The following is a 20,494-nucleotide window of genomic DNA, read 5'->3' on the forward strand; positions in this document are numbered from 1 at the left end:
GGAATGATGCCATGTGATGTAATGATAACATTTTACGATACAAGTGTTTAACCTTTTGCCTAAAAAAGAGAAACTAAGTAAAATAAGGCATCATGCGTTCGCTAAATTGGAGAAGAGGAAATTATGGTTAGTATTATCTTTTTGTCATTCATGGCACCCTCGTTTTTATTATGAAATATCATAAATTTAGTATGATTTGCAATTTCATCTCAATTCACTTATAAGTTGCACCGTGCACTCCCTTTCAATGAAAATGTAAGTCACTTGGTGCACATAAGTTGCCCTGTATCCATTGGCCTTGTAACAGCACTGGACAATACTTTGTGCTACATTTCCCGGGAGTAGTATCATCCTTTTATAGACTAATTTTATGGGGAGTGGTCCGTCAAGGTGGAGGAAGCTTCTGCTTAATATTTATGATCGCTCACACGGCACTTTAAGTGGGATATGGGTGTAAGCGTTGATAATTTATTATTATTTCGTAGTTCAATTATTAAATTCTCATTGAAAAAATGAATGATATGTAGAATTTAATAGGTCAAATAAACCTCACAAATTGTTAAAAAACAATCAAACAAAATTTCAATTCTGAACCCAATAGTTTTTTTGTATCCGTCTAAGCAAAAACTGTCAACTTGCAAGTTTAAAAGGTTGGAATGCCGAATTGATGTAATTGAAAAACGTCTATTTGTTGAGGAATTTTGTAAAATAAAAGATTAGTATAACCGTAAAAAAGCAATGTTAATGTAATCGCTGCATTATGAAGAGTCTGATTCCAAAAATACTTATTCAATAAATAATCACATGTTTGGGGCATGTGGTCTCGGAGATCAATAATGTTCGAGGATTGATCCTGCCGTGTTTGTCATAATCATGATCAATGCCTACCAGTCCAATTATGCAGAATACCAAACACAAATAAAATAATTAATCAAATGTTTTGGGCATAATATTGCCTTAAAGATCAATAATGTTCGAGGCTTGATCCTGCTAATTTTGTAGCTGACATGATCAATACCAATCGAACCAATGATACAGAATACCAAAACACTTCTAATGTATCTGCACAATGACCCAATGGCAATACAAACAACAAATAACCGCCAATTGGCAGCTTGACTTTTGGTAGGTATAACATATCGTGAGATTATAACTGACTATAATTATGGAAGCGGCCTACCTGTTCTCTAAAATGACCCAAAGGGCATACAAATCACAATGAACAATCGCCAATTGGCAGGTACAATTTGAATATGAAAAAAATAGCATATTATTAACTACATTTATAGACCTGCCATGACTCCAGACTGAAGATTACATAGGCTTACACTATTCTGGAACCTTAAATATTCTAGTTTTATCAAACCAGCTTAGGATATAACTATAATCTGATAATCTCTGCTGTTGACATATTAACTCCAGGGAAACAACCTAGTATACAAAATAGAGATTAACAACGATTCCGCTGTACTCATGCCAACCAAAAATAAAACTGTGTCCAGCCCACACAAGTTTCATTGTAAGGCCTTCAAAACTGTTTATGCACTAGAAACCTTAACTGCCTTGATATTGTCTATGGCTGTACGATTCCTCCTCACAGTGTCAGTGGAATGCGCAACGACAATGCCAAATGTCCATGCTTGAAAGAAATTCTTCAATAGAACTGTGAAATAAGAATCTTCATCTAAGATAACCTGCAACATTGGGTGACCAGAATATCACAGTGATCACCTAGACTTTGAATCGCTTCCTTTGCTTCTGAATGATGAAAGTGAGAAGAAAGACCGAGGTGCTGTGCAAACACAGGAGTGTTACAAAGTTACACCAATATTATGTGAATGGCAAATAAAAGAGGAAAGTACTACAAAGAACTATTACTTCCTCAATATATTCTTAGAAATCCTCTGACATGAGATTCACCTTTAATGGAGCTACCTCCCGAGAGGTGGTCCTCTCTTAATTTGAAATTTGCTGGGGGAGCTGGAATTGAGCTTCGAAGAGATTGAACTGCAAAAAAACAAAAATCTGCCTTCAGTAAAGGTTTTGATTGTGACATTTGATTATTAGAATTTATCAAGCATTTCCAATAATAAGCATTCATAGCTATTATTTAAGAACAAATACATACTTGAACCTTGGTCATGGAAACTGTCACTTTCTACAGGCCCACTTACACTTCCAAAATCGTAACTCCTGTCATATATGGGTTGCGCTGGTGCAAATCCCATCCTTGATTTTCGCAAAAGATCATCTGCAGATCTGATAGCAAGATCCCTTGTATCTTCTGTGTCGTCATCCCCTTCAGATGTAGTTGATGCAGAAACCCAATCTGTTGGGACTGTTTCTGAACCACGGCTTTTCCTGCCAAATTTCAAGAGCCTCTTAAATCCCTTGGGAACATCTTTGTGGGACTGTTGAGAAACAAGAAGAACAGGCTTCTGAGCACTGCCCCATTTTTTGCGTGTTCTAGCTGCATCAGTGTCAGAGGCCTCCATCATCTGGGAAAGGGAATGTGAATTCCATGATGCAGGGCTTCCAATGGGTGAATCTGCAGATGCATCAACATCAGAAACTTCTAGCATTTGAGAAAGAGAGTGATGCATGTGAGAGTTCCATGATGCTGGGCTTTCCATTGGAGAGTCCAGTCCCATTGTTGCAGGGCTGAAATGGGTTGTAGAACTGGCCATGTGCATAGATGGAGACCCTGTGATATGCTTCTGTTTGAGCAATGCAGCACGACCCAACCTCATACCAGAACTTTCAACCATTTCTTCAGTGTGAACTAAATTTCTAGTAGCCGGTAAAGATGTCATATGATAATCCAAAATATTTGTGCCATTCACTTGTGAAGGAGTTCTAGACAATGCATCATTATCAGATATTGCATCATCTGATCTATCAGATGTTTGATTCAAACCTTCTTTTCCTTGTACCTCATTCTGAGATGTATCTGAATCAGCTTGAGCATCAGAGTTATCCACCAAATCGACTTTATGTTTATCATTTTCATCCGCAATGCCTTCGGGACTTTCAAACGATTGTCCATTTCCAAATTCATCTATGATTTCCTCCCCATTTTGAATTTCAGTTTGATCTTCATCCTCTGCACCTCTCATATTTTCAGCAGCCAGAGAGGCTTTCATTTTGGCAACACCTGGCCCAGCACCTGGGCCTATTCCATTTCCCTTACGGAGAAAAGGTTTTGCCTCTAAAGGAGCACCATTGTTTCTCCTTGTGCTTTTACTGTAGAAGACGGGTTCAGATGTTTCTTTGCTAACTTTCAGTGGAGCTAGTACAACTCCCTCACAGGTTGGTTCAGATAAATCCTTTATCTCACTCATACTTGTGCAACTTTTCCTCATTGCCTGGTTTCGACGTTGCTTCTCTTCCTTATTGTTGGTTGACCGTGAAGGAGGCAAAGACCCATTCATCTCATAAGAGAAGTCTTCATTGCCAGTCTTACGGCTACCACTCTTGGGCTGCCCACGAGATGCACCACCCATGTTTGGGCTCAAACCTGCTCGACCAGAAGCAGGTTTTGTATTCTCTTTCCTGAGATCTGCAAAGTTAGGAACGGACTGAGCTAGAGGATTTTCATGGCCCCTGCGGCGGGCTGAAGAGGCACTTCCAACACTTGGAACTTTAACAGGTACAGAAGATCTAGGTGAGGGAGATGTCAAGGAACCGCGTTGTGCTGTATAAGGTGTAGCTTTATTTGAGGAATGCTTCCTGGCAGAGCTAGATTTTGGCAATTCTTTTGATGAAAGAGGAGAAAGCATATCGGAAGGACTAGGAGTGTTAAATGAAATACTTTTTTCCTGCTTGTAAAATGCCTGCTCATTCATGTCATTAGAATAATCTTCATCATCACTTTGTTCAGCTTCAAACTGTTCATACAACATACAAACGCATGACAAAGAAATCAGTACCCATCAAGTAAACAAACAACAGCTCATATACCACAGATAAGAAGCTTTAACTTACTTGTTTCTTGTTCTTCAATGATCGGGCATTGAAAGACCTCAGTCTTTCAGCTCTTTTCCTAACCTGGATGATGGGATCTTGCTTTTCCAAGGACTTCGCACTCCTGGCAGCCATTTCTGCTTTTGTACGCTCAAGAGCTTCTTGCCAAGCTTTGAGTTTGGCTTCCTTCTGAGCTCGTTTGGTGATTGACTCCTCCCGAAGCTTCGCATCTCGCTTCTCCATATATCTTTCATAAAATTTCCCCCGGAGTTCCTCAGACCAGCCATCATCACTTAAGCCTGGTTTTTTATCTAAACTATTTAAGTAACTGAAGTCAGCTGAGTTCATCAAAGTATTGCCATTGTCTGCTGTATTGCTCCGCGAGCTGCCAAGTGATTCTCTTCCAATATTTTGAGCTGTCATTGACAAAGTTCTCTCTGACAATACACTTGTAGTTTTTGCAGTTTCTAGTTTTGATTCCCTTGGTGGCGTAGACATCTGCTGTTGGGCAGTTGACGTTTCGGTTTTGACAGCTAGGGAGGAACTTGTCTTTCTAGTGATCTCAGTATCTTCTGGATGCTCCAAAGCAGCTTGACTCCTTAGCTTATGAGCAGCGAAAATCGCTTCCAATTGATTAGCTTTCTCCCTTAGTTCTTCATTCAGTTCCTGGTTTCCTTTGGACTGCTTGACTCTAGCTAAAGGTTCCTCACCCCTAGATCTTCTCATGCTTGTTGAACAATTACTAAGTTCTAATCCTTCTCTATCAACATCAATACCATGCCTGTTAGTATTCATGGAACTATCAGCTATATCTGATCCTTGTCTACCAGATCCGAGCTGGTTTGTGTCCATGGAACCATATATTTTATCTGATCTTTTCCTAGAAGCCCCATGGCGTTTTGAGTCAAAAGAACCATTGTCTAAATCTGATCCTTGCCTAGCAGCCCCAATCTGACTTGTATCTGCACCACTTTCAATTATTCTTGATACATAAGGAGCAGTGGTCTGTTTCATGTTCATGGAACCATGAGTTGTATCTAAGCCTTGCCCAACAGTTTTGGAAGACTGTGAATTCAAGGCTAGCTGCACTTTAAATTGTGTGGCCGGCGCAGGTTGCTTCGCAATATTGGCCGCCCGTTCCTCAGAAGTAATACTACCAAATTTGGTTGTTTGATTGTCGCTAAAGCATTCTAAATAATCTGAAGCAGAGCTCCATGCCCGCTGGTGTCCTCTTGCTCTGTGAGGAGATGATAATCTCAACTTGGCATTTCTTTTTTCTTCTAATGTGCCTTGCTCATTAGCTGAAGATCCCAACTCACTCTCAGGAGGTGACTCCTGTATTTGCCCTTGATCCTTTTCAGAAGAGGATGCCTGCAAACTATTTTCAGATGCAGTAATGTACACTTCTGAACAACTCCTAGGCAATGAGTCCTTAACCTCGTTATTATTTCCACTCTTAGTTTGTTGAGCAGTAGGTGCTTCAACACTCATATCACTAGCTCCACTCCATCTCCTGAGAACAGCCTTCTCTGTGGCAGAAATGGAATTGCCAATTTCAGATGACAGCCTTCGATTTTCCACCTTTCCAACTTTTTTTGTAGCTTCACCTGAGTCTCTCTGTTGTTCCTTTTGTTTGCTTTCAAACAGATTGATGCGATCTTGAACACTCAGCCTTCTTGCTGGCTGAGTTTTCTGAATGGACTCTAATTCTTGCTTGTCACAACCATTACTCTCGGCATCACTATCACTACTTTCCCTGTTCAAAGATCTGCCTCTCCTAGACTGGTCATCCACATTGCTACTACTTCTTGTCACCCTTGGCCCAACTCTCGCCGACTGAACTCTTTGTGGTGGGGAAGACGATCTCCTGCTTGGGGAACAAGATCTCAATCTGCTTGTGTCAACTTCATCTTGTTTATGTTTATCTGGAGCCATTCTAGAAGATTCCGTACTTTTCTCAGTAATGAATTTATTCACGGCATCAGATTCTGTAGATAAATTCTTTGAGCTTGGTAAGCTTCCCCAGCCATTGGTGAGACTCGCCTCACCAGCAGCACAGACAGTTTCAAAACTGTCTACTGATTGTACTCGGCAATGTAATGGCTTATTGCCTTGCGGAGCACTAGAGGCTAAAGCTTGACTTTTTCCTACAAAGCTACCATCTGCAGCCCGAGTATCAGACCAGTCAGCATAGGGTGTATCACCTTTCTTCATTAAAAAACGTGATGAAGAATCAAGAATAAGCTCACCCTCTGTCCCATTTTCAATGGACATATCAGAATCTGATGACTGGGCATCTCCATCATCTTGCCATTGGCACAAATCATGTCGCTTTTGGCAGAGCATCATAAATTTGACACAGGCATCTCTGCAAATTTTCCAAATTAGGATAAGGTAATCACACAGCTAATATTCTAATAATAATGCATCAGGGAGGAAAAAGATATGAACTTACTTTAGGCGATTTGCTCCGAAGTGATCTGCAAATACAATGAGATCAGCCATATGCTCTATTGCAAAACCAGCGGCAAAAGCTCGAGCAAAACCCATGCTTAATTCTTGTTGTAAAGCAATAAGCCGCACATCTATGGCTCTCAACAATTCTCTCCTAACAAAGCAATATGTAGTTACAGATAGAAATTAGCTTGACTGGAAGAGAAATATGAAGGAACAGAATGAAATTCATTTTCCACAACACTGCTACCTCTTGCACAGGAAGAATACTCACTTTGATGTATCAGCTGGATCCATTTCACTTGACTGTTAAGACACATAAAATTTATATTAAGATATCAATTTCTCATATCAGAGTAATCAAGAAATTTCTTTTGACAATGAGTAATAATTGATCTGTTCCACAGTACATGAACAGAGATCTAAACTAGTATTTCTTGCTCGAAATATCAAGAATAAAATTTATTTCAGTTGGTAGCATACTGAATTGCTCACTACCTTAGGGACAGCTCCAAGTGAACTGGCATCTATTCCAATAGCACAGAAAATTCCAAGTCAGTATGGCAACCAGATGATTTGAATGTCTCTAAACTAAAATTATATTTGGTCTCTATTTGAAAACGAAAAAAATGAGTATAGTGAACATCAAAATCTTTGGTGCACCATGCAATAATGTATTGGCATGTGCAATTAAAAAATCTTTTATGTGTGATTACAAAACCCTGTATGCATATCACGTATAGATCCAGAATCTTGTATACATATCTTGTACGTTCTCTGCATAATTCACTAGCATGTCCACCATCCTTATCAAAATTAAATAGTTAACATACCATGAAGACCCCTTAAACAATTAGAGATCTTGAACCCACAAAAAAAATACTAATTGGTCATCACAAGGTTACCAGAAGTGCATATATACTGCTGCAGATCTGGCCAAGTCTCAAGGTTTATAATTTAGAAATTAAGGAGATTACAGTTTTTATAGACAAAACTCAGTTATTTAGTGCAAAGAATGCACTAGCTAAAGCATACTACAACCCCAGTCAAAAATTAATGAAGTCTAATGTGAACTCAAAAGACAAACAATTTACTAATCAAAGATAACAGACCAATAACGGCAGTCAAGAAAGGAGTACATTCGTGGTATATAGCCAAGCAGGTGAGATATTTTTTAGAAATATCTCATCATGAAACAAAATCCCTCCCCACTTAGCTTGCAATCAAAAAGGAGATTTTCATAGAGTAAAGTCCTGATACTGACTCTCGGGTGTTTATTGGAATCATCCAGGCATCTTTGGTTCAGACATCAAATGTACTAAAAGATTTCCCAGTTCCTCAAATCTGAGAAAAAAATTCTGCCAAATCCAATTACAACAAAAGATTTTTTGTTCTGGAAAGCTTTAGCATGCACACCACCACAACTATTACTTAATTGGACTTGACCGGGAAACATAAAAACTCGGTGTTCGATTTATTATGCTGAATTTTGTTTAACCATATAATACTCATTTGAAACATTTCCGACTAGTTAGCATTGAGATAAAAAGCAGAAGCCATTGATGCAATGACAAAATAAAGTTGAAAAGTTTCAATATGTCCTCCATTTTCATCAAAAGTTTAAAGAGTAACATATAACTAGGGTAACTGCCAAAATCTAAGATTACACTTATAACAACTGTTTAAAATAGCTAAATTAACATCATAAACCTAAATTACTTATTTACTAAAGGAGAACTCGAGGCAACTTAGCTACTCACTCTAAATAAAGTATGGTTGTCTTAGTTCCACTATCTACTCAAGTGTAAATCTCAGATTAACAACTAGCACACACGACAAATACAAAAGGTACAACCAAAACCGCTACCAATTTTAGCAGGGTTGACACAAAGATTCTTTACAGACTAGCTAGATGTTCCTTGATTTTTATGACCCTATCTTGCTGGCATGATACCACCTTCCATGGTTTTCTGGTTACCTGCTAGAAACAGGTATATTCAAGAAATTTCTGTTAAATTTCAGAATAGCTCAAGTAAACCCTTGACCATGCATGTAGAACCACACAATACATTCCACTTTTAACCAAAAATTTGTGGGCTCTACAAAAGCATGTCAGAAATACATTAAAATTAATTAATTTTAACAGATTGTCATGTACTGAAAGTAGGGAGGTAGAACGATGATGTTTAGTCATACATATGCATATACTGTAAAAAGCTAAGCTACCAGTTCGCAGTGTAGGGACCGATGCAGGTCCGTGAATCTCGTACGTGGGTGCATGAAAACATTTTGTGGGGTTGGGTGTGTGTACAGAATTGTAAAACTAAATCATTTCAGAGTATGAAACTTGATCGTTGATCCGTCCAAAACTGCTACCAATTTTAGCAGGGTTGACACAAAGATTCTTTACAGACTAGCTAGATGTTCCTTGATTTTTATGACCCTATCTTGCTGGCATAATACCACCTTCCATGGTTTTCTGGTCACTTGCTAGAAACAGGGGTATTCAAGAAATTTCTGTTAAATATCAGAATAGCTCAAAGTAAACCCTTGACCATGCATGTAGAAAAACACAATACATTCCACTTGTAACCAAAAATTTGTGGGCTTTACAAAAGCATGTCAGAAATACATTAAAATTAATTAATTTTAACAGATTGTCATGTACTGAAAGTAGGGAGGTAGAACGATGATGTTTAGTCATACATATGCATATACTGTAAAAAGTATTACAATATATTGTGTTCCCAAGCATGTCTATTGTCTGTTAAGGTGATATTTAAGCTTTGAGATTCGTCATGGTCATCACTGTGTTTGTTATGAGTCAGTTAGCAGACATTTGTTGAATTGACACATCTTCATGATGGATGTCCATGTATGTTATGATTGGAAATATTTGAAAAGCTTTCCTTGGTATTCTGAGATTCTCTTAAGTTGAAAGAGTAATCTGTGTTTATGAAGAGAGTGTTTTGAATAAACATTTTGATATGTGAATACTGTGTTAAAGTTTTATTTATGCTTAGTGTTATTATAAGAAATGAAATTATTGAAAAATATTTTTTATAAAGTAGGCCCGCAGTGCTTGCTGTGCACACCTGACACTGTGTGTGTGTGCATGGATTTGCAGGTGTGGGAACCCTGGTGCACCCAACACAAACCCACAGACGCATCTGAACCCGATGTATACCCGTACCCAGTTCAGGGCCTAGGAGTACAAACCCTGCAACGTAGGTAAAATGGTTTCAAAAGATAACCCTTAATTTCAAGGATTCAACCAATTAAAATTATTATATGAGAACTGAATAACATTTCAATATGCACATGTGATAATGATCCAAGAGAGTTAAAAGATGTACAGGACAGACCACAATTTTTTTTCATACTCCGAAAATCCTTGACCAGTGGCCTACAGAACCTTTAGTGCATGCCTCAGTGTTTATCGAAACATACATACTTGAGACTTTCATGGTATATCATTCCCTCAAGCATGTTATCAACATAATTTCAGACATGCATTATTGCAACAGACTTCACACCATGCATGGGGTAAGTTTTTTCAAGGCCTCAATGCTAATAAAATGCCAGAAAAAAGGCACTGCCATTTAGGCGTTTAAGATTTTTATACCTTCTAGACTAGCATCAATGCACACCCAAAACATTCCTCAATTTTGATGAAAAACTAGCAGATAAATTAACACTTCAATCATATGAAGACTTCTTTACAGTGGTTCATCTAAGAAAAACTTTGTCTTCCACTATAAATAATATGGATGTTGAAGGTGTGACGAAAAAAATCTTCTACAGGTCTTAAACAGCAATTGATTGTAAACCCCCTAAATTTGACCCCGCCTTTTCATTCTCTCTGACCTCCTATGGGTCCATTAACATCTCATCTTCACAACAATGTCCAAATACCAAATATCCTTGAAGAGCTTGAACTCACTTGAATTCAGTAACAGCTCAAAATATGCAATGCCTTCCTTATTGATTACATATGCTTCCTATTAGTCTCGAAAACAGATAAATGCTGTCCAAGAAAGTTAACACGATTTTATCCAAGCATTTTTTAAATTCAGTAATCAATTTTCATCAAAGAAATTGCAGTGCAATAAAATGATGTCCAAAAAAGCTAACACAATCTTATCCAAGTAAAATTTCAGAATGAAATACTCATCAAAGACATAAATATTGTAGGGAAATGGTAAATACAAAAAGCATAATACAAACATGTCCTGCTCATTACATGTACCTTTGTCTTTGATCGGGCATTTGATAACACCCTGAAGTCAAAAGAACTTTGATCAATAACTTGGACCTGTGAATTGCGAAAACAAACCATCCACACAAATGGATATTTTTCTCTTTCCTTTCTTCTAGGAAAAAGCAATCTTTGTTCAGTTCAGTAGAACATAGGTCCCCAAAATCTAATGTCTTAAGATCAAATCCTATAGAGTGTAATCCTACTTATTTCTCCTGAGAGATCAAATTAAAGCTTTTTCAGGCATTTTTAATTTGTGATATACTTGAACGACAGATTTTTCCCAATCTAAAAGCTTCTAAAACTAAATTCACAATAAGCGTCTTATTATATGGACCATACCAAACCGGATTATGTAAAGACATCCCATTTTCTCAGATTGAGCATCTAGCATATCATTTAACAGATAAGGAATACGAGGGTTAAAACTTAGACCTGTTTTGATAAAAGAATGTGCCATTTGTCTACAACCATTGGTTTCTACGGGATTTCATGCAATTTTTCCAGCGATAGGCATGAACTCTCCACAGTGGCTTTGTTTGATTTGCCAATTGTTAGGAGTCTCAACATCATAATCTTTATTCAAAACCAAGATTTCTTCTTCTGAGGAAGTGAGACGTGATGCCTGATACAAAATTTACCTAGAAAGTCCCATAAATCAATCTCCAATTCTTTAGATTATACATAATTCGTGCTGTATGGTGGCTTTCAAAGTTTCATTTCTTATAATTGGTCAATATAAAATCAAACTAACTTTGGAACAACACTCTAGGTAACTAAACAGTAAACCTATCTATGCATCTTTCAGTCAATATTCCTCCTTGGATTAAAGACACGAACAATAAAAAGTTGGCATCCATTCTATAAGAATCTCATTACATGCAGAGCAACTATTTAACTTGACAAAATAACCTCATGATCCATCTTCTAATGCCAGATTTGCCTTCGTCACTAAATCAAATCAAATATCTTTAGAGCAATAGGCAATCCTTACCTTGTTAAGCATCAGCACATTCCAGTTCATTTTACAATCAATCACATTTATCTTGGTACTAATAGCTAATTCTACATTCATCAATTCTTTAAGTCAATATGCTGAAACCTCACTCTTCCTGCAATATTAATAGCTACTAAGTCAATAAGTTGGATTTTTAATTACTTGCAATCATACTTATATGATTAATGAAAGTAGACGATGAATCCAACCCCCAAACTTATAGCACATACTATATTACTTGCAATGCAATAACCACATCAGACATACAGTACAAACCTTTACTTTTGTTTCATTCTTCAAGCAATACCCTTCAAAGTTATAACATCCTCCGGTTGGCCTCTTTCTCTATCCTTCACTTGGAGCCTAATTTTCTACTCCAGCAGTGTATAGCTGATTATAAGACATATTATCTTCTCTGGGAAAATATCCTAACTTTATAGTCCCTTCTTTTCCAAATTTTTCTGTTAGCCACTTTTTTATAACCTCATTGAAACTTCTCCTTCCAGATGGCATCATCGTGTGTCCAGAGATCATGGAGTGGAATTCAACTACCATAGCTCCAATGCAACACACAAAGAAGATAACCAGATTTCCCTATAATAATCACTAGTATAATAGAACATACTTTCACCATGTAATTGATTACAATTATCAAATACAATTAGCTTGCCAAAGGAGCTCCATACATACCATTTGTACTCTTCCATGGTCATATTTCCTTCACTAATGCATAGATGCACATGCATGCACCTTGTGTAAAAGCACAAATTCCAGTGACAACTATCCCCATCTATCATGTGGATGGGATGCACACAAATTTTAGGGTAGTTCTCTCCCGAAACGACACTGGCATCACACTACCTAAACTTAAAAATAATGAATGAGTTCAAAAAAACAAACCATACTCACATAATATAGAGGCCTGCCATCCTACCTAAAGGAAACTATTTCAAACTCATTCCAAAAAGACTTTGCTGCATTGCAGAGATTAATTCACATTACTGAAAAATCATTCTTAATATATTTATTTATAATACATGGAATATATACCTATAGCCTTTAGGTATCCACGGTACACAATTTCCATATGCCAGTTTACCCAAGACATGGCATTCTACATTTAATATTTTTTTATCCAAACCCAGCATAGCTCCACAATGTAAGCATGTGCTAGGTTTATTCCTTTCATCCATTTTTTACTCATAATATTCCAAAGAGTATGGAAATACCTTCTAAAGCATACCAAGCTTAATTTGTTTTCCTGGATTGGATTCATGATTGGAAAACTTTTTCTGAGATTGTGGCAAATGTGATGCAAAACTCAATGAGAATCAACATCTCACTTAAAATAGCAATTTGAGTAAGTCACAAATCTGTGATGTCTCCTTCTGAAATAGGATTATTAAATAAAATTAAATTAAAATATAAAAAATAAGTAATAAAATATAATATAATATAGTTACAAGTTAATTAAGTTTGATGAAACCACAAGAGATATGCAATGAAGAGTTGCAACTCCCTCAACATAAAATATGAAAGTGAGGAGAGTTCATTTGAAGAAGGATATGGAGGAAGGAAGAAAATATGGAGCATAGGAATTAAAGAAGGATTAATGGAAGAAGAAAGGAATAGGAAGCAATGAGGAGGCAACTCCCTCTATGGCAAGAATGATGAAGGGTCGTGACTCTTTCAAAGGGTGGTAATTGCATAAAGGTTGTCACCATTGCAGAGGAGCAGACGTGATGGAGAGGTGTGACTCTCTCTCAAATTCGACAATATAAGGGAAGAAGGGTTCATTTGAGGAAGACATCCAAGAGAGAGGAGATATATATTACTCTCAAAGGGAAACAAAGGAGGGTGGTGACTCAAGCCTTATGAAATGCGTTGACCCTTTCAACAATGAAGTATAAAAGAGATCACTCCATGAATCCATCAAAACAAATCCTTCTTTCATCCTTTAATCATTATCCTCCAACAAATCAAGCAAACGATCAGTCAGTACAGTCAATAAAACAATTATCAAATCCATTTCAATCATCATTTCATCTTGGGATCAAGAAAACAAACAATTTAGCAATCAAATCAGCATCATTCAAGAATCACTTATTGATCATCAAATGAACAATAATTCAATGACCAGTCATCAATCATCACATCAACAATCATTCAGTCATCAGCTTAACAATAACTCAACCGTCACTCATCAATCATCAAATCAACAATCATTCAATCATCACTCATCATTATTGAATCAACAATGATTCAATCATCTTACACTAATATACCAAAAGATCAATCAAGGACAAATCTGATAAGGAATTTGATACAAGAAAGTATTCTAATATAAGGAAATCTGACTCAGATATACAACAGCCTATGGCAGAAAATTTGATTTAGGACTTGTATGCATGAAAGGGTATAATTATGCTTGATGTATGTGATATTAAGTAATCTGGGTGATACGATTATGCATTTATCATGCTTGATGCATATGTTAATCTAGATGATATGAATATGCATCTATTATGCTGACATATATGACATATATTAGAGGAAACAAGATATGGAGATGTGGTTTACCAGCTTCCCTGTACTAAGTATGCAAACCGAAAAAAATGGAATTGGTCATAGTTGGGCATTCCCGTATCTTGTGGTCTGGAAGGCAATTTGGTTGCGCCAAGAGAGGAATTGGTCATAGTTGGATATTCTTGCCACTTGTGTGATAAGAGCAAGTTGGATAATGTAAATGTTACGTGCCCTTGGGCTTAGTTGGACTATGTACCCCACCCCAAGGGATGGAATCAGTCATAGTTGGACATTCCTGACTCTTGTGGGCCAAGAGGCTAGTTGATTTTCCCAAGGAATGGAATTGGTCATAATTGGACATTCTTGCTGCTTGTGGGATACCCCAAGGGGGGAACTGGTCATAGTTGGATGTTCCTGCGGCTCGTGGGATTTGGTCAACTTTACCATGATGTGAATGTAGCATGCTCTCAGGCTTAGTTAGACTGGACTGTTTACTGGCGCCCTCTCAAAGTTCCTACCAAGATAATTTTGTGATTGGTTATGGAGTAGTCTTACTACTTATCAAAGGAACTCCTTATGCACTAGCTAATGTATATGCAGACTATTTTCTAAATTTATTGATGGCTAGCACAATAAATTTTGGCATTCTATTATTGGAATTGTTGGTTTTGCCTGTCTATGACTGCTATATTAACAACAATGAAATTACAATAAAATTAAGTAGAAGCTTGAACATTTTTTACAACCCATTGAATAGCATACAAATGAGTACTATAAGACCTTTCTTCTGAAGACATCCACTGACTGAAATATTGATTTCATTTCACCGTCTCTATAGCATTCAGATTAATATAAGTATTAAAGTTGATGATTTTCTCCCACACGAGAAGAAAGTGACAATAGAAGTCCTTGATGCCTGCAGAAGCCACTGTACTAGGTCACTAGCCAAATGAGATGAATATTAGTCCAGAATGTTCATGACATCATAATTCTTCACTAGGAATCCCACCCAGCAGAAAACATTGATAATTGCCAGTAAATGATACATGAATTATGCTCTCATGGGCATGGAATTTGATTTCACTTATTCTAGGCCACTGAAGCCCAGTGCCCACCCTTGTGACTTTTCAGGCCCCTCTGATTGGAGCATCCATGTCCTGAGGAATTAATAAATTATAAGCACCACCTCACCAACTATTAGATTTTCTTATTGCCAAAAATGCCTCAAAGGAGATTTGAAGGAAATGGAAGTCCGAAAAAGTTAGAAAATGGCAAGCTATCCACTAAATAATGGCTCTAGAATGTTCCATATCTGCTGTGGAAGATTCTTTCATTTAATCAGTCACTTATCTATGTGAAATACCATACAGAAAAGTATCATGGACATTTAAGAAATAGACCCGCTTCTTGAAAAGCTGTATGAGACCTGGATAGGAAAAGGATGAAACACAAAGATTAAAAAACAAAGAAGCCTAGCATGATAAGTACCTGTACAACTAATAGATTTATACACTTTGTTATTTCTGGTTTCATAAAATACCTGGAAGGAAAAGGACGGAGATCAAAAACTTCAACAAAATAAATGAATAAATTTCCACCGACACTGATGGCTTTATGTTCTATGAATCGGGAGCCAATGTTGCAGGTTCAGTGTTGGTCTAAAGTGCCCTGCCCTTTACTCTTGGTATATCATTGAATTGAAGGCCGTCTGAATGGAATGACATATGGTGCATAATCTTCTTTCTTATACCTAAAAGTTTGACTACATCTGGAGATTGAGAAAAATTACCAGTATACTCATAGATCGACTTCTAAGTGGAGAATAATGAATTTAATATGGAAGCGAGAAAACAAACTATTGTTCCTTTATGAAAAACAATCATCAGCAACTCGGTAATGTGTTGCACAAGAAAATATGTAGAAATTTATCAAAGAGATTTTTCAAGAATTTGAAAGGTCCATCAGAGATATTGTAGGCTGTAGGTCATTCATTTATAACAAGGTAATCAGCACTGATACATGTGACAGTAATAAAAAATTCTCTTTCCCTGAGAGGTGTCATTGGAAAAATGTTACAATTCAGCTGACCATTCCAATTACTCTGCAATTGTGCAAGAGCAAATTACAGAGTCACTAAGGTATTGTCAAAATAAGAGGGTAAAACTATAACTTTTATCAACAAATATGATCAAAGATTTCCAAATAGATTCAAACCCTATCACACAAAAATTAAGAATGAAATGCAATTTTCCAATTCCATATACATGTAATCAATAGAATGCAAATTATGCAAATTCTCTAAATATATAGAAGACTGACACAAAAATTAAGAATGAAATGCAATTTTCCAATTCCATACACATGTAATTGATAAAATGCAAATTATGAAAATTTTCTAAATATATAGAAGAACGACAAGCAGAGGAGGCAAGACTAAGACAGAACTGTTTAAGAAATTTTATTGTGTACTTGTTATAGAAATGGAAGATATGGCATCTTCATGAACATGGCCAGTTCCAAGTATTTCATAGGCTGGAATGTGAGTGATAACTAATAAGCTCTTGTGCATCAGGTGAATAAAATAAAGAAATAAATAAATTATGATTATATTCTTGGATAGAAATACATACTTTTTGAAAGAAATTACTCAGCAGAATTTTATAAGTCTAATGAAAGACTTTAAACTGACAAATGCTTAATATGCAATTAGAATTTTAGATTTTGCATACTAACAAAAGATGACTAAAAGTTTAGTAAAGAGCTGTGAGCTGACTTCCTCTTCGCCCTTCAACTCTTTTTCATTATTAAGCATAGAGAATAGTCATTTCAAGAGTTGGAAACCAGACATCCAGAATGTTGTAGCAGTTTGTCCTGATGGGTAATTGCATTGACCAGTTGAGAGTGGTTCACCTCAGAGCTTGGGATGTTCCAGTAACAGGTATATTCCTTTCAAATTCTCATTTTCTACTTTTGCAAAGTGATAATGATCCAGATAAATGGCAATCTTCTTAAAATACATGTATAATTAAGACTTTTGTCTATTTTAGTTTACAGTGTGGAAAGGATCATTATAGCATAGGTGGGTATTCAATTTATTTATCAAATCAATCCAGAGAGTTCAATCTCTGTGCATGAATTTTTCAGGAATCAAGTTACAACTTACAAGAAACTGGAATACATGCAGAGTATTTTATGGAGGGTCATGTGTCTCCACAGTACACAAATATGTATGTGTATTCCAGTACTATCAAGTTGGCATGCCTAGATTCTTGAGAGATATGTACAGGCACATACTGCATGTGATTTAGAGAATCTCGATAAACAGAGATTAACGGGAATAAGCAGCACAACAGCATTTGTAATGTTCACCAAACTCACTGTTGCAAATGTTTCCAAGTACAGAAGTGTTTGTGATATAATGTTAGATTTCCTGGTATGTGTTTGTTTATGAAATGTTCTAAGTGAGTTCAACTATTGATGTATAAACTAAAAACCTTAAAGAGGCTGTGATGAAACACAAAAGAAAAAGTGAATGTTTTCTTTCTTGAAATTTTATCCTTTCACCCAGCGCACAGACTTTTCACTATTTGCACATAGATTTGATAAGGCTTCAAGAGATTGATGATTTTTCTCACTATGATTTTAATGTTTTTCCATTAGTTTTCTAGAGTTTTACGGACAATGCACATGTGGCAAATGCCTGTATTGTATCCCAAGCCATTCTCCAATGAACATAAAACTGGATTGCTTGATTCTCCTTAGCCATCGCTAATGTTGTTTTCCCCTCTTTAGCCCACAACTTTGATATAGACTAATCACTACACCCATCCCATGGTTTCAATTGGGAACATTCCTTTCACATAGTCTCTTGAGTTTGAAGTTAGATCCTATTGAATGTATCATTTCCAGACTGACTGTGACCCTCTCGTATTAAAAATTTCCTTTCTGGTAGTTGCTCTGTTAGTTATTGAAGTTATTTTGCACATAAATACTATATGTCACAAGTTGCTGTACTTTTCAATCACATTTATTTTCTTTAACTGTAGGTAGTAGGCATCAATATAATTTCCTTCTTTCTTTTAAACATGAAACATGTATAAACAACAATCTCAGATGCCATGAATTATTTTCTCTAGGGCAAAAAGTATAAAATAAATTGCAACGTGAGCGCCTGGTAGCATTTGTTTCAAAGTCAATGACATTGTCCTCATGGAGAGATCAGAAACGTGCAGGTGAGCTTAATGAAAATCTGACAAACTTACATAATTGTGACTGCAAACTGCAAAGCAGTTAAGAAAAAGCATACAGGAAAAAAGTCAATTACTGGAAAAATTGCATATTGCACAACAACGATTCGAGAATAGCGCTGTAAATTGGTTCAAACTGATTGAAATATTATAACATGTGTGCCAAAAATCTTAGTGACCGATAGATAGAAAGATCCAGATTCCATTGTACCTGATCCTGAAGCCTGTTCGCTGTTGCCCTGTGTGAGCCACACAAAAGCAAGCCCGTCATTCTCAATATTTTAGACGCTACTACACAGATCGAACAAAAGTAAAGCTTCTCACTTCCACACCTGAGAATAGAGGCTAAGCTGGAAGTTTCGAGCAGCCTCCAGTTGTGACATCTCGTTGTCCACGGCGTTAACCAGCTCTAACACTTCAGGAGTGCTAACAAACCGGACAAACCTAGCCAAAACATCACGATCGACCCCAAAAATTAGGAAAATGAATACCATTTCTAAAACGCAATGCTACGTTTCTATACATTTTACTCCAACCACAAATTTCTCCAAATTGTCCTAAAACGAGGGATTGTATAGCGAGTATACTAATATCTGGCTTGTTACTAAAAGGATCCATTAGGAAGTACTTGTGTTTCAAGTCACCTTTCCAAAGTGCCTTTAGTGAACCAGGAGGCTTCTCCATTTTGATATTCGGGCACTTCGAGCTTAATTAAATGCCCTGCTCTGCCAGCCTGTTCTTCAGCCGCCCGCAAGTGAGCAGTGAATGGTTTCAAAAGCCCCGACGCAAGCTTTTCTGTTTCTCCCCCACCTGAAACGAACAGCTCGCACCTGCTCGTCACAGGTTCCAAGCTCAGCATGGTTCCAAATATAGAATCTTTCCAAACAATCCAATGTCAAATCCCTGCAATCTAAATTTAGCCAAACACTAAATCTAAAGCATCCACATTGTCCTAATTGCAGCACTCCTTTCCACTCTGGATCTCGCAGCTAAGATCCTCCAAAATTTCGACACGGAGCCTAATTTATCGGGAATTTCAACACCACTCACCTGGTACGCTTGGGCGAGAGCTGGAAAGCAGCATAGTCCAGGCGCGTGTCCACCTTCATTATTTCCACTTCGAATACCCAACTCCCCGCATAAAACTTCAATCTTCAAGCCTCGTACTCGCGAATCTCACCATTAAAGACGATACAGACGCCGGAAAAACCACTCAATCAGAAAACCTCCCCGATTGATATCTCATTCGCGCAATTTCCTCCTCTTCTCGCTCAAATCGGATAACTTCTTAAACCCTCGCAGCGCTTAAAAAGTGCTCCCCCTGTACTTACATGAACTATTTTACAAGCTTCCACATTACGTAACGATTCAAAAACACAAAAAGCAGCAACTTTTGACATTGTGTGAACGATCTGCCATTGCTAATGAGCTCTGATCCATCCACCGTTCTGCTGTTGCAGATCCCTTATTATTTCTCAGACCCACACTGTATCATTCTCCCATTTTCTCTCTCCTCTCTGTTAATTTCGATTTACTTACTCTTATTTGACTGTCTAAATCCTTACCTCCATTTTGGTCCATACAAACTTAAAATTACCGCAGCCTGAGAAGAATTGCCATTCCTAAACAAATTCTGATAAGTTGGTAAGCGTTGGGTTCAGCTGCACGTCAAGCCTTTTAATTAGTCCACGTCAAAGAGAACATGCAACATTCGCCTTTTATTTTTTTATTTTCCCTCTCAGATTGCATTAAAAGATGAGCTTTGAAGGGGCCCGTGAATCGACGACCCGCATTGCTTCCAGATTTCTTGGACTGGATCTGAGCTGTCTCCCTGCAAAAGTCAGCATTGTCCGTTGGACTTTAACGTATTTAAATTGCTGCTGACTAACAATCGGTAGAACGTGATTTGGGGCATTGTCTAATGTGTATCCATCCATCCACCCAGCCTTTGCATCACAACATCGGAAAAGACACTTTTCTAGGATTGGTAGGGTGTATATACACATTGTATATTCGGTTAGCACTGTTTTTTTATTGTTTTAATTAGGT

The 20,494-nt window shown here is 37.2% G+C and overlaps 1 protein-coding gene across 1 annotated transcript; it reads right to left on the reverse strand.

Moving 5' to 3' along the window:
- Positions 1-924: 924 nt before the first annotated feature.
- Positions 925-20,138, reverse strand: LOC149572377 (uncharacterized). The gene is made up of 12 exons (XM_089813552.1): positions 19,496-20,138; positions 19,090-19,275; positions 18,778-18,889; positions 18,657-18,684; positions 6,916-6,944; positions 6,692-6,723; positions 6,419-6,571; positions 6,213-6,331; positions 3,985-6,125; positions 2,129-3,887; positions 1,921-2,007; positions 925-1,792 (listed from the first exon to the last, which is right to left on the reverse strand). Exons 1-12 carry the CDS (start codon positions 19,552-19,554, stop codon positions 1,728-1,730), a joined length of 4,770 nt encoding a protein of 1,589 aa, XP_089669678.1. The 5' UTR covers positions 19,555-20,138; the 3' UTR covers positions 925-1,727.
- Between the last annotated feature and the right edge of the window lie 356 nt (positions 20,139-20,494).

Source organism: Cupressus sempervirens, chromosome 2, assembly GCF_028749045.1.
Source record: "Cupressus sempervirens isolate cs-2001-9-10 chromosome 2, ASM2874904v1, whole genome shotgun sequence".
NCBI classification, from domain to species: domain Eukaryota; kingdom Viridiplantae; phylum Streptophyta; class Pinopsida; order Cupressales; family Cupressaceae; genus Cupressus; species Cupressus sempervirens.